The sequence below is a fragment of the Podarcis bocagei genome (assembly GCF_964188305.1).
Source record: "Podarcis bocagei genome assembly, chromosome: 4".
In the NCBI taxonomy this organism is placed as follows: domain Eukaryota; kingdom Metazoa; phylum Chordata; class Lepidosauria; order Squamata; family Lacertidae; genus Podarcis; species Podarcis bocagei.
Window position 1 is genome coordinate 43,454,214 of NC_138128.1, and position 14,705 is coordinate 43,468,918.

The 14,705-nt window shown below is 43.0% G+C and overlaps 1 protein-coding gene across 2 annotated transcripts; it reads right to left on the reverse strand.

The window, feature by feature from the left end:
• Positions 1 to 3,764: 3,764 nt before the first annotated feature.
• On the reverse strand, positions 3,765 to 14,705 carry MAP6D1 (MAP6 domain containing 1). Of its 2 annotated transcripts, XM_081192146.1 has the most exons (4): positions 13,526 to 14,705; positions 10,950 to 11,067; positions 8,033 to 8,074; positions 3,765 to 6,902 (listed from the first exon to the last, which is right to left on the reverse strand). In XM_081192146.1, the coding sequence occupies exons 1-3, from the start codon at positions 14,149 to 14,151 to the stop codon at positions 8,063 to 8,065; spliced, it is 756 nt and encodes a 251-aa protein (XP_081048272.1). In that variant the 5' UTR covers positions 14,152 to 14,705; the 3' UTR covers positions 3,765 to 6,902; positions 8,033 to 8,062. The 2 variants fall into 2 exon arrangements, with proteins under 2 accessions (XP_081048272.1, XP_081048271.1); XM_081192145.1 differs by lacking the exon at positions 8,033 to 8,074 and having other exon boundaries at positions 13,526 to 14,703.

Sequence of the window (14,705 nt, forward strand, 5' to 3'; positions counted from 1 at the left end):
CAAAGGGGAGATAAATTTCAATGAAATTAACCTGGGTATACAGAGTTTTTATTGCGCTCAGCATACTTTCAAGGTGGCTATAGGGCGTTTGTAGGGGACGTGGGTGGTGCTGTGGTCTAAACCACTGAGCCTCTTGGGCTTGCTGATCGGAAAGTCAGTGGTTCAAATCTGCACAACAGGGTGAGCTGTTGCTCTGTCCCAGCTTCTGCCAACCTAGCAGTTCGAAAGCATACCAGTGCAAATAGGTACCTCTGTGGCAGGAAGGTAAATGGCGTTTCCGTGTGCTTTGGTTTCCATCATGGTGTCCCATTGCGCCAGAAGAGGTTTAGTCATGCTGGCCACATGACCCAGAAAGCTGTCTGTGGACAAACGCTGGCTCCCTCGGCCTGAAGCGAGATGAGCACTGCAACCCCATAGTCACCTTTGACTGGACTTAACTGTCCAGGGGTCCTTTACCGTTTTCTTTTTAGGGTGTTTCAGCATTGTTTCCTTTCATTCTGTAAGTCATTCTGCAGCCTTCCTGGATGCCCACGCATCCTGAAAACCCCATAATGTTCCTCAACTGTGCAGAAGACAGTGATGCTGAACACCAGATGCCTGGCCTGCTGTTCAGTGTTTTTTTTTTTGGGGGGGGTGTAAGCTGGGTTTCTCTACTTAAAGAAATCAATGCAACAAGGTTTTTGGGTGGTTAGAAAAAAGCTTTCATTAACAAAATAAAATCAGCATGTGCACCAATCTTAGAAGCTCGGTAGCACACATCCTGGCTTCTCACACTTCAATTGAAACTCGGGGGAAGATATCACAAAGCTATCCCACTGGACATTTTGAGATTTGGAATTGCAGGCAGTTAGGGGGGCTGTAGAGTACTGCAACAAAGTTTTAACGGGAAGGGGAAAATGCCAACATACACCCGATGCTCAGCTGCCTCAAACAATAAGGTAAGCTAAAAATAAACCCACACAGTATAAAGAAATTCTAAGGCACCCTGAGAAAGTGGCAGAAAAACAGACACCTGTTTGCCAGGTGGAGAGAACTTGGAGGGCATGTTTCGGCATGAAAATCCTTAACCTTGCTGTCAGGCTTGTTGACATCTAACTAGTCCACTAACAGGTCAGCAGCAAAAAGTACTAACATCTTATCAGTAGATGACTTGTAGGTGAACAATCTGAAAATAAAACAAGAACAATGAAACCAATATTAATCAACCTAACAAGGAGAGGCTTTTGTCCTAAGATGGCAAAGGAGCTGTTTCTGATGGAAAGGGGGACAGGAATCTGTCCCATCAAAGTTTAGCATGCTCCAAGTGATTTTTAAATGTATTTTGGGCAAACTTTTCCTTCATTGGGAAATGAAAATGGTGCCCATCAGTTACTCTGTAATGATGGTTGGTTGGTAATGATGAAGTAAGAATGCTGCTTCCACACACCCAGATTGCTTTTGCTAAACCAAAGTGAACGCTTTCAAATGTGTTGAAGGCTACCATTGTCCAAAATGGTCCTTGGCTTAAATTCTTTGCTTTGCCTGCCTGTATCATAATGTATAATTGTGTAATATACATTTACAATAAATTTTCTTTATTAAACATCATGGGGCTGGTCTCTACTTTTTTCATGCTCTAAGCCTATGTTGCGTTCCTGTACACCTGCAATTCAGACGAGTCACGAGGTGAGTGGCAGCTGCCATGTCAATGCCCATCAGTCCTACTAAATTGACTACTTCTTGTACTTTAGGAATGGGGAACTATGGCCTCCATATGCAGAGACTCCCAGATTCCATCAGCCCCAGGCAACCCCTGCTAATGGTTAGGAAGGATGAGAGTTGTACTCAAGCCACATCTTGAGGACCATAGGTTACCCATTCCTGCTGTGCTCCCTCTTAGATGAATTGATTTTTTCCCCTTGGAGAATGCTGTTCAACAACAGTTGCATAGCATAGTCTAAACTTCCATAAGGAGTACAGAATACACTTGCAGAACCAGCTACCATAAAGATGGAACCACATAAATATAGGTGTTTACTTTTGTTGCCTGAAAAGCACATTATCATTGCCTAAAGCTACTTCTCCCCAAAAATACTATTGGAACAGGGACCAAGATGAAGAGTTAATTTTTACTTACCTGCTGCATATCTTCCAAAATTTCAAAGATTAAAATGAGAGGCATCTGTAATATCCCATTTCTCCCATTCCTGCCTCACATACCCGTATGCCGAGGGCTGTGGAGATACTTGAACTTTTTGCCCTTCACTCTTACTAACAGAAAATTTTAGAAAAACCTTGGTTGAGTGCTTCTCTGCTGTATGTCCCACCAAGACTCCAAAGAAGCATTATTGTGGTAGTTCTCCTGACAAAATTTCAATGTGCAGGTTGTGTTCCCATAACAATATTCAATCTTAATTACCAAGCTCTGTGGACGATTCTCCCAAGATTCCTGTGTCCCTTGACTATGAGAATATAATAATACAGTCTCTGTTTCTTTCTCTCTAGCTTTAAATAAATATCTAGGCCTTGAATAAAAGGATGCTCCTCTTCCCCTTAAATTGTAGACTTTCTCAAACAAGCCCACCTTTTGAATAAAGTCAATAAGACAAAGAAGTCAATTGTCATACTGATGAGTAACAGCGAGGCTTGCAGAATGCATGTTGCCACAGCAACCAATTGCCAGTAAAACAGAGAGCTAAGGAAAGTTATATTGACAGAAAAATTCTAGGACTGCTTTGCACATTGAAAATAGTATGAAACACTCAAGTGCAGCAGCATGTCACCTTATATGCAAGTATGCTGCTGTGATATATATATATATTGATTATCTATCTATCTATCTATCTATCTATCTATCTATCTATCATATATATATATTGATAAATGTGGGCCAGCATATGTACTTCTATACTGCAAAATACACAGCTGTTCAGCCACTATCTATGCACAGAACTACTAACTAGATGGAAATAGCATCATTTGTGAAGAGCCCCCAACCCAATCCTTAAACAGAGGTGGATTCCCCCTCCTTAATCCTTGCCAGAATACCTGCCATTTATTCAAGCAAAAAGTACCTGCTGCTGCTTAATCCTTCTATGTTTCTTTCAAATAAAGGGGCATATTTTTTATCAGAATACAGGAAACACTTGTGTATCTGCAAAGGCAGCTTCCTACAATAGTTTATAACATCCTGCATAAGGCTGGGAAACAATACTGTAATGTGTTCATAGCGTAGGAAGTGACTTTATGGAAGATAATCCCTCTCTTTCCCGCTCCACTACCACACACAATAGTTCCACTCAGTTGAGCCCAAGTATATATAAACTCTAAAGCATCACACAGAGTAAAGAGCACTGCCCTGATCTAATGTGAGAGAGCTGTGACCAGCAAGTGGTTTATTTCGTGAATCTGTTCTACCAGGACCACAGATGTTGTTCTAGATGTAGGGCGCCAATCATGTACATGCAATGCTCTTACACACCTGTAGACCAACAGGATCAGAAATGTCAGCTCTCCCCATGCACAGACTACCTGCCATTGGGGAGATGAGGAACAGGTTCAGGCACTCAATCCAGGCACTCCCTAGGGCTGGCCACATTTTAGGTTGGGGGGGGGGGAGAGAACTGGAATTCAACCAGTGCAGATTTCAGCTACACTCTCGGTTCCCTAAAGCAGATAATAGATTACCGTACAAATGTTATTGCTCCTTGGTATACATGCAAACCATCGAAATGTTTTAGTACTCCAAACAGTTTCCATTAAACTGAAGACTGAAAAAGAACCTGTAGCCAAAATACATTTTTATTAAATTTATCTTTTGACTCCATAAAATACAAACTTCATGTATAGCTGCTTTGTTGTCATCTTTTTTTTCCTTTTAAGAAATCTTATTAAATTAAAAACAGAAACCAAATAGGCAGTGTGGTTTTCTTTTGTCTGTTTAGTAAAAGTCTGGATTGCAAATAACTGAACCAGTTAAAACTCAACTGCTTAAATATATCAGAAATCGTCAAGCAGAATAAACAGGTTTTTACTCAGAAACGTTCAACATGCAACAAAGAATATTTTAACTATGTTCCTGAAAGATCATGATTCTTATCCCCATTCCCTTCCCCAAATTCTTTCTGCATGTGCTTACATTAGATGTAGGGCCATCTGTCAAATGGTCCCTGTATGAAATCTGAATGATTAGACAAGCACCCACTTATGAAGTAGATGAAGAATGAGTTCCAAAAGCAGTTTGTGATATGGCATGATGTACGAAGAAAAATGAAATGAAATAAAAACTCCTATTGGGCACACCCAAGCCTTTGACGGTGATGAAATCCTGTTAGGCACCTCAACATCCCACTGACACCAGTAGAGGGTGAGCTGACAGTTATGTCTTTTTCTTGTAATAATAACTGGGAGTTTGGGACACCCAGTTTTCTCAGGATTATACCCAATATGGTTCTTGCTTAGCCACTTATGAACAAATTGAATATTATGTTATCAAGAACTTCTTAATTCTAATGGGCAAATGTCAAATTCGAGTGCGCCAGTGCAAAGCTCCCACGACTCCAATACAAACACATACATGTATAACTGGAGTAAGGGCCTTGGGGCCTCCCGAAGATCAAGTATTGCTTTTGGTTTTTTCCAGAACCCACCAATACCCAGTCAGCATTTGTGTGGAGCACCATGAAGTCCCTGCTTGAATACAGCCCACCAGAATCTGTTCACCGGCAGTGGAGAACCTGTGACCCTCCACGTGTTGGTGAGACTACAGCTCCCATCAGCCTTGACCGCTGCCTGTGTTGGCTGAAGCTGATGGGACTTGGAGGCCAACATCGTCTAGTGGACCCCAGCCAACCACCAAAGGAGTGACGTACACTGAAGTCCCTAGGATCAGGGCAATAGATCATTCTGACATTTACAAATGTCAGTTGGCAATTAGTTATTTTGATAAAATATATACAATATATGAGGAACTGAACTAACACTAAGAAATGGTTTATTAAAAGAGCCTAGGCAAAAGCTGCTTTTGTCTCAATACGATTCAAAAATGTAGAATAATGAAATTTTAAAATGATCCCTGTTTGCAAATTATGTTCTTATAATAGCCACTATGTAACATTTCTTTAGTACTAGCATTACCAATATGCAGGCAATAATTTAGGATTTTGAAGGCAATAAATTTTCTACCTTGCATTCTCAAAACAATTAATGATAACTAAAAGAATACTAAGCATACTCTATTATTTTGAGGAAAAAATCATCTGTTCTCTCTATGTACAATATTTACATACATATTAAATAGCACTATTACAACTTGAATTGGTCATTGCTTTAACATCTGGTCCATTGCAATGTTGTGAGCTAAACAAGTTAGTGCTTCCAGTTTCCAATAAAAGCTGGTACTTTTTTGGGAATGTTTCAATTTCCCTTGCAATTTCCCTCTGATGGTTTTTTTTCTCCACAGGATGTAATAGTTTCCCCAACCCTAAAAATGTAACAGGTACTTCAGGGTGGCTATACCAAAGTTGTGGAATGCACTTCCTGGAGAAATACATAAATATACCTCAGTGACCATAAATGTGAGGTCTACTATTTTTGACAGGTGTATCCTAGCTATTGTATGTAGGCCCGGCAGTAGTAGTTGGTGCTGGGTATTAAAATTAGGAAATGTTTATGGTGCTGTGATCCTTTGGCTGTTATCTTGTGTTTTTAGTTATATTTCTATGGTTTTTGTTTTATTTAGATGCTTTAATGTACGCTATCTCAAGGTCCTATTAAGTAGGCAGTGTACAAATAAATAAAGTCACCAAGCTTTTAAAAATCCCTGTTTCATTCAATAGTATTGCTCTGGGGGTTCTTTTGGCCTACTAAAGATGTGGAATAGAAATAAATCTCGATCAAGTCTTGATTTTCAGTTCCAGAATAAAGTCTCTAGACCTTGGGGGTATTCTAAAATGGGTGTGAATACTGAGTCTGTACGCACACCAACTTAAGAGAAGCTTGTGCCTTGCCTCAGAATGACCAAGCACTGGGCTCTTAAGGAAATAAAAGTTTTTGGCCTATCCAGGAGGAAATGAAGCAGAGATGTGAGACTGAGTCCTAGGAAAACCTCTCTCCAAAAAAGAAACAATCTTGAAACCAACCACAGCTCCTATCAAAAGAGCTCCACAGAAATGGAAGGAATCTGGTGAAGTATTTAACTGGAGTAAGGACCTCTGAAAGATAAAATATTGCTTCTGTTTGTTCAGAACCCTCTAAAATCCAGTCAGCATTTGTGTGGAGCACAATCTAGGGCAAATGGCTCAAGGGCCACCCTGTTCACCTTGAAAGACCCTAAGCAAGGAGACATCAAAAATCTTTGCAACAATATGATATATGCTTTGAGGATGATCCCCAGATCTAAAAAGAAACAGCAACGTTCAAAAGCTACCGAGTCTCACTTTCATTTTCTTATCAGTGTGGCTATACAACATTGAGAGGGGAGCGTTTTACTATACACCTTACTCAGCCCTGCCCCATTGTGTTCTTCAGCATAAGCTTATAGCTTAAAATGCTGCTTTTTTGCTGACCAACGTCAATATCCAGAATACTGAAGCCAGTCAGCCCACTGTTAATGAGCCTATTTCTATGAAAGTAGGTCATTCTCCCCTAGTATTTTCCACCATCTCCAACTCAAGTGCTTTTTGATTTACATGTTCATAATAGATGCATAAATTCTGATATTCGCTGTAGCTGCTTTTAATAATCCTTGTTCTTATCTCAACACCACTCGTGAAAGTTGCATAGCTGTACATTTTCACAACCTTAACATTCAAGCTGCCTGGATGGGAAATGTGCATGATCCAGATTCATACATTGAGGATGCGAGATGGCGCCTGGAAAACGGCAGAAGGATTCGGAGAAAACTTAGTCTTCATTTCTGGAATCTGGAGAAAAGAAAAGACGAATGATTAGGTCCATTGCTACATACAAGAACATCATCGTGGGCTCCAGTTACAGGCTGTAGACCTGTAGCTCAGTGGCAGAATATCAGTTTTGCATGCAGAAAATCGCAGGTTCGATCCCCGGCATCACCCTGTTTGAAACCTTGAATAATCACTGTCAGTCAGGCTAGACAGTACTGAACCCAGTATAAGGCCTTTGTACCCATGTTCCTACCCTTCAAGAACACCAAGAAGGGACCCGCTGTATCAGAGACATGCTCCTTCAGATATTGATGGACTCCAGCTCCCTTCAGCCCCAGCCAGAATAGCCAGTGGAAATTACAGTCTAGCAATATCTGGAAGGCCACAATTTGCTCACCCCTGCTCTACATGCTGGGAAATATTAAAGGGTCTTCTCACTATTCAAAATATACTCTTATTGTCAGAGCTGCAGACAGTTCATATACTGATCTACAGACAGAATCCAGCCCTGTTATTAATACAAGGCCTGTGCACTGCAGAAATATGGTGTGTGACATAATTCAATGAGGTTTGGAGTCAAGAAGCTGAATTTTATTCTTCTTTGTGCTTATATTAGGCTGAGGGGAAAGAAGTCTTTTCCATGGCCACAAACTGTGCTTTGTGGACAAGACGGGAGGCTATATTCAAGTGAGGTGCCTGAGGGCTGGTTCAAAGAAATTCGCCCACTCGCAGCTGCCGCTGAAAAGCCTTTTAGATTGGCATCCTCGGTGTCTTTCACATGCATGCAAGCTAAACCCCACACTTGGTTGGACCAGCTCACTGAGGAGAGCTCAGATGTTACTCCCTGCACATGAATGGCCACGATGGGGCAGATCTTTTCAACTGCAATGATGGGCAAATGAGCTACGGAAAGGGCTGTACACCATATGATTTGCATGCACAAAAGCCCCAGGGGCTCCAGGTGGGGCTGGAGAAGGTAACAGTTTGAAGAGAGAGCCAGTCAGTCAGTGTCAACAATATGAAGTTTGATGAACTAAAGGTAGCTTCCTGTAAGTACATTTCAACTGGTGGCAACCTTTCTGCCTGTGTAAGGCCAACATGCAAGCAGTAATAAGGTGGAAAGGGGAAGAGAACCCCTGAAAAACCCTTACCATGTTTAGAATTGCAGACTTTATTCTTCCTCAGATGCCTCCCTGAAGGAAAAGTGGTTTTTTTATTGATAGCTGGGGATAGGGTAGAATTGGAAGTAAAGCAACTCAACCCCGCTACGGGAGCCTTCTCCCAAATATCTCCCATCCCAACACCTCATTTACATAGCTGATCACGTCTATAACATCAAGTTCATAATATGGCCAAGAGTTTAAATGCATAGTCAACTCAAAATATCCTCCTCACAAGTGGAATTTCACTTGATGTGTGGAAATTGATTGAAGGAATAGCACAGATGCAAAAGCTTGGAGCCTTAGGAAACAAACCCTCCAAGCTATACCTGACCTGTTTAAAATAATGGGTTAAATACTGCAAGTATATATTTCTGAAGATCTCCTGAATCAATGGGTCTTAATAGTGCTGAGTTGTGGCCACAGAGATCCCTCTTTTTTCTGCATTCCTGTTTTAACTTGTTTCATGTTTTTATAATGCTGTTAATTTTATATACCACATTGGGGTATTTTAAACTTAAAATGGCCTAGAAAAGTTTTCAAATAAGTAAGTCAAATCCTGAGACTTTTAAAGATGTACTGGTTAATAGCGTCTAGGTCTGATTTTTCTATATAATACCTATAGATCCAAACATCTTTTTTATTTATTTTTTATTTGTGAATTTATAAGAGTACAAAATACAGAACTGAAGAATAAAAGAAAAAAAGTGAAAGAAAAGGAAGGGGGAAGGGGGGGGATAGATACATTACATCAATCCATAATTCTATTCCATCGACTTCCTGTCCATCCTTTCCTGGCTCCCTAAAGTTTCCCATTGCTGCTGAATATTCTATTTTTTCTAGCTATTTAAACATTCACATTCTTCTCATTATAAACTAAAACTGCTGAGCTTACTCCAAACTGACTAAAGTTCTAACATTTTTACAATGGTTTTTTAGGTAGCCTACAAATGGCTTCCATTCCTCTTTTAGACTTTCTCTTCTTGCTCTCTAATTTTGCTAGTTAATCTTGCTAATTCTGTGTATACCAATAATTTCATCTGCCACACCTCCTTTGTAGGTACTATCGCCTCTCTCCATCTTTGTGCATATAGGATTCTCGCTGCTGTAGTGGCATACATACTTGGTACCTGGGGCCTCATTATTCCTAACAGGGAGGGCCTCTTTGGAAAAGTCTCCCGAAATTTTTTTTCCAATTCATTATATATCATTTCCCAATATTCTTTAACTAATCTACAGGTCCACCACATATGATAAAAGGTTCCATCCATAGCTTTTCCCCTAAGAGCATAGTAGGCTATGCATTTTAATTCTGTTTTCCATTGTTTCAACGGGTGAAAGCCATAAAGGTGTTTTCCTTTCTATCAGGTTCTTATGTTTTTCCCAAACTCGATAAATATTTTTCCTAATTACATGATTCATAAAATTCTTATGTATTCTAGCTTTACTTTACCATGGACATGCATGCCAACCAAATTTAACACTGTACCACTCCAAGTCTAGCAGTTCAGTATTCTCCAACTTTATCCAATCTTTTAACCAGCAGAAACATGATGCTTCATAATATAAACACAAATCTGGCAGTGAGAAGGCTCCTATTTCCCTAGTGTCAATCAATATCTTATATTTAATTCTTGGTTTCTTACCCTGCCAGATAAATCTAGAAATACTAGATCTAAACAACTAGGGCTCAAGTTCAGACCGTCTCATTCCTTGGCTAATGCTTAATTTATTCAGGACTAATAAAATAAGTCTTGTGGACAACGTCCCGTGTGTCTGCTGCTAAATTAATATCTCTGCCCAGGAGGGTACCAGGTTGGAAAAGGCTGGTTTGTGGAATCAAGGGGTCATTGCTTTCTTGAGCAAGCTAGAAAAGTAAAAACTTATCCATAATCTGTGGGCTTCCACAGTTAGAAACTTAATCTTGCCTTCTGCATAGTTCATTTAGCTACCAAAATCCTTGGTTAAAAACAAACTGGGGAACCTTAAATGGAAACAGGACCTGGCTGCTATATAATTTTATCAGGAGCTCTCCTTCTTCAAGGATGATTTTAAAATGGAGAGCTACCTACCTAAATTAATACATTGCCCTCCAGGGATGGCTTTTCTGCATTAAGATATCAATCACAGCCTACAAAGGTGCTTGAAGGTCGTCACCAGATTAGTCTTGAATGGCGCCAGTGTATTTGTGATTCTGGAGATAGCGAGGATTTCCCAGATATTAGAAAGAGATGGCTTTCTGCAGGGAGAATTAGTTCTGTGCCCATTATAGCCAAAATTACATTTAAATGGCATGGGGATTATGAGATGTATAGCCTTGTTTGCCCTCACAGCAAGCAGAATTAGAGCCAAACGGATTAGCCTTTAGGGCAGCAATTGAGTGAAATTACTGGTGTCTTACTGGTGCGATTTTTCAAATAACAGTTTGTTTATGAACTATATTGTTATAATAGATGGTTATGATAATTCTGTTTGAATGGAGTATAATGCATTTTTGTATTTGTTTTCTTTTCAATATACCCTTTCTGGCTCCTTTCAGGAACCAACCTGATGGACTGACTCTGCAGAAAAGCTATTGTGTTGCAATAGACCACTTTAAGCTGTCAGATCCTGGCCCTAATTCAGCTCTAGTTGTGGGTACCAACTCCTAGCTTCAAATTAGGTTATGAATCCCTACCTGCATAAAAAACACACATCTAGCCAGCTCAATGGGGCCCAGATGAGCACCATAATAAATATGGGGTGCCCATCTGCAGAGGAGCTCCTTTGCTGCATTGGTCCTTTTGATAGGTTAGCTACTCTTTTGAAAGCTGAAGCATTACTCGTGATGTGTTACTGTTTTCCTGGGCTGAGTCCTACTCACATTAGCAAACACCTGCATTTCAAAGATTTTGCAAAGTTCATTTACCTTAAAGTCTGCTTTGTAGCTGGATTCTTGCGCAAAGTGATCCTCTGGAATAATGAAACCCTGTGTCGTCTTTGTAGGCCTTGATCGTTTTGCTCCAGTCCATGGACGATATTCATGCCTAAAGTGAATTTGTAAAGTGAAATAAAGGTGTCTAAAGGTACAAAAAGTGGGCCCCGCTACTTGGAAGTAGACAAAATTAGCATGCTTATAATGTTGGAAAAGGTAAACTGGAAATATATATCCACATGTATTTTTTAAATTTACCTTGCTCTTTCATCCACCTCAAAATAATATAAAATTAACAGGAAACAATTTGAAAGCAATGGAAAATGAGGCATAGAAAACCGGTGCTGAAATCTCTGCCCCTCGCCTTGTATTGGAATACCTACAGACATTACCTGCTCCCAGGCAAATGCCTTAACCTTCCGTACCCTTGATAACAGTTGAACACCTTTGCTATTTAGAGAGACACTTGACTCAGATTCAACAGCTAGCATTATCAATACACCACTGACATCCTATTAATTGCTTGGCCAGCATACAAAACCATGCTGTGCATAGGACAGCTGTCCTTTGCCAGAACAAGCTGAGTCAAGATTAAAAACAAATTAAAAGGCATTTGGGGGTTTTTAAGAGCCAGATTTCCAGAGAGTTAAATAATCTGGGGAGCAGGAAAGCAACCAGTGAGCCAGTCTGAAGGAAGTCTGTCTGCACTCAGAAGGGAAAAAAGAAAAGAAAAAGAAAGGGCTGGGTCAAGCCAGGGCTTTTTGAAAGCCTGATCTGATAATCTCACTGATTGCATGATGCCCTGTCTGTAGCATCAAGGTCTTGCTGGTGAGCCCTGCAAGATAAGGCAGAGACAGGACCCCAGCACCTGGAAAAGAGGCAGAAAGTGCTCACCTGAGAAAGAACAGGAAAGACAAAAACATGCTCTGCTATCTGTTTTCTATATATTCATTCAATACTCCATGGAATAGTGATTTGTATTCCTCCCAGTGGATCATAGTGGAAGAGGGAGAGCAATGCATTTGGGAATTAAGTCTTGCAGACTGACAGCTGTATCCAACTATTATACTCAAGAGAGCAGACCCATAAAAAGAACTTTCTGGCAGTAAGAGCTCCACTGGCCACCTCAGAAGGCAGCAGACTCTCCTTCCTTGGAGGTTTTTGAGAAGAGGTTGGATGGCCATCTGTGAGGATTTTTTTTAACTGGGATTCCTGCATTGCAGGGGGCTGGACTAGATCACCCTTTCCAGCTGTATGATTCAATCAAAAGACTTGACTAATTTGTCAATTGATTTTGGTGGGTCTACTCTTGAGTATGACTTACGGTAGTTGGATACAATCCTACGTAATTCTATCTCCCTTTTAAATACAGTGGTATCTCGGGTTAAGAACTTAACTCGTTTTGGAGGTCCATTCTTAACCTGAAACTGTTCTTAAGCTGAGGTACCACTTTAGCTAATGGGGCCTCCCGCTGCTGCCACACGATTTCTGTTCTCATCCTGAAGCAAAGTTCTTAACTTGAGGTACTATTTCTGGGTTAGCAGAGTCTGTAACCTGAAGTGTCTGTAACCCGAGGTACCACTGTAAATACTGGGGAGGGGAGGTTAGCAGCTGCAATATTTATTCATAGGAAATATATTTAAGTTGTTTGGGTGCTTTTTTAAAAAAGAAAAGTATTGGGATGATTAGGGATGTATATGGGGGGGGGGGACGACTGGGAAAGTATTTCAATGTGATTTGGAAAGTGCTATGGAGTTCTCAGTATAAGAGGTGCCATCTACCCAATGTAGATTGTCGGGTTCTGGAAATCCTTACTTCCTGAACCAAGATTTGGTTGTGGTGACCTGGACTACTGCATATATTGTGCTTTGCCTAACAGAAAACACTTCTGTATAGCGGAAAAACAAATATGTGGTCGGTGAGAGGGAGGGGGACCTGCATATATATTGTCACGTGTCAACAACTGCACACAGAAGCATGTTGCTTCACTGAGATGCCACAAGGACCCTACCCTTTCAAGTGAATGTACCAGGACTGGAGAGACCCAGGTTAACATTTCCCCCAGTCATGAAGCTCACTGGGCAACCTTGGGCCAGACATTCAGCTGCTCATCCTAACCTACTTCACAGGGCTCTTCTAAAGATGTAACTGGCGAAATGGAAGCATGTACTTAGTTCCTTGGAGGAAATGCAGAAAAAGTGAGCATGTAGATGGCATACATGCAATGTTAAAAAAAGCATTACGGTCAAGCAGGCAATGAATGCAATACGGAAACCTACCAAATGCAGGTTCCCTACTCCTATTCCCCGCACAGAAAAGCTTTATCTGCAGAAAACGGTTAACCCTTGGCGAGGAAGATGAAGTGAATGTGCTCCACACATGCTCAGGGACACACTTTTTCTTTGCGTCTTTATTCCTTCCAGGGCCGAGCTGTGGCCCATGTGTGTGTAAGGGATGGGGTAGGGGGCAAGTGGAAATGTTCTGCAGGGGCTAAGCCCTGCTAAGAAAGAGGACCCCTCCTTCTCCAAAAATAATCCCCGGCAGCGGTCCCAATTCAGCGCGTTACCTACCTGTAGGAGGAGGTTTCGGGGCCGCCTGGCGGCGAGGAGGAGGACCACACCTGCTTAAAGCCGCTGTACTTGCTGCCCACCACCTCCTGCCCGGCCGCCGGCAGCACGTACACGTGGGAGCCCCCCGGGATCGCGGCGTGGGAAGGGGCGGCCGAGGCGGCGGCGGCGGCAGCGGCGGCTGGGGGCGCCCCGGGGGCTTCCACCCGCCTGTACTCCCCGATCCAGGGCAGGGCGTCCCGCTTCTGCACCGGCCACGCTTGGAAATCCTGCTGGTACTGAGTCTCGGCGGCGAAGGGCTCTTTCCGGTAGCCGCCGCGCGTCTTCTTCGACGGCTTCCTGGCGCCCCCCAGGCCGTCCTGCAGCGACGGGGCGGACGCCGAGACGGGCAGCGAGGCGGCGGCGGGCGCCCGCGGGTGGGTCTGGTGGGGGCGGCTGCTGGTGCTGCCACCTGTTGGGATCCGAGGCGGAGGCGGCGGCGGGGCGCCGGCCGCGTCCGTCCCCTCGTCGGCCGGCTCGTCGATGTCGGAGTAATTGTGGATGGTGAGCGGCACGGCCAGGTCCGACTTGTCCAGCTGGTTCCAGAAGCGCGCCAGGCAGCACACTCGGCTGATGCAGGGCCAAGCCATGGCGGCGCCACCATGCACGGATGCGGGGACGGGAGGAGATGGAGAGAGAGGAGGGGGAGTTCTGCAGCAAGAGTGGCGGCTTCTCCCCCTGCGCGCAGCAACGCTCCCAGCTCGCCCCGTCGCTTGCCAATAGCAGCACCTCCTCCTGCCCACTTGCTCGCTGGCTTCCCCCCCTCCCCACTCTTCTCTTTCTCCACCCCCCCCCTCCCCACTTGGGTCAATATCAGTCCCTCTTTAGAAGGATGCCAAACACGTGATGCCCCTGTGCACCATCACCACCGCCCCCCCCCCGCGACAGAAGGAGCTTAATGCAGCAGCATCTGCCAGGGATACAAAAAGAACTGGGGGGGGGGAGAAGAGGGATGTGGGGGTGACACACATAGCCCCGGTCCCAGAGCTTTGTGCCATCCCCTCCAAGGGCTTGGCGCTCTCTCTAGGAAATGCCCTGCACCGCTTGCCTCTAGAATCGAAGGCAGCCCGGCTCCATCGGTATGCAGATCGACGCGCCTTTAAAAAGATGCTAATAAAGCTTCGGTTATGCTGGAAGTGCATGT

Coding starts and splice junctions, on each gene's coding strand:
- MAP6D1 (XM_081192145.1), bottom strand. CDS start 14,151: ATGGCTTGGCCCTGCATCAGCCGAGTGTGCTGCCTGGCGCGCTTCTGG. Junction 11,068..13,525: donor CCCGAAACCTCCTCCTACAG/GTAGGTAACGCG, acceptor AATTCACTTTAG/GCATGAATATCGTCCATGGA. Junction 6,903..10,949: donor GCTACAAAGCAGACTTTAAG/GTAAATGAACTT, acceptor TCTTTTCTCCAG/ATTCCAGAAATGAAGACTAA.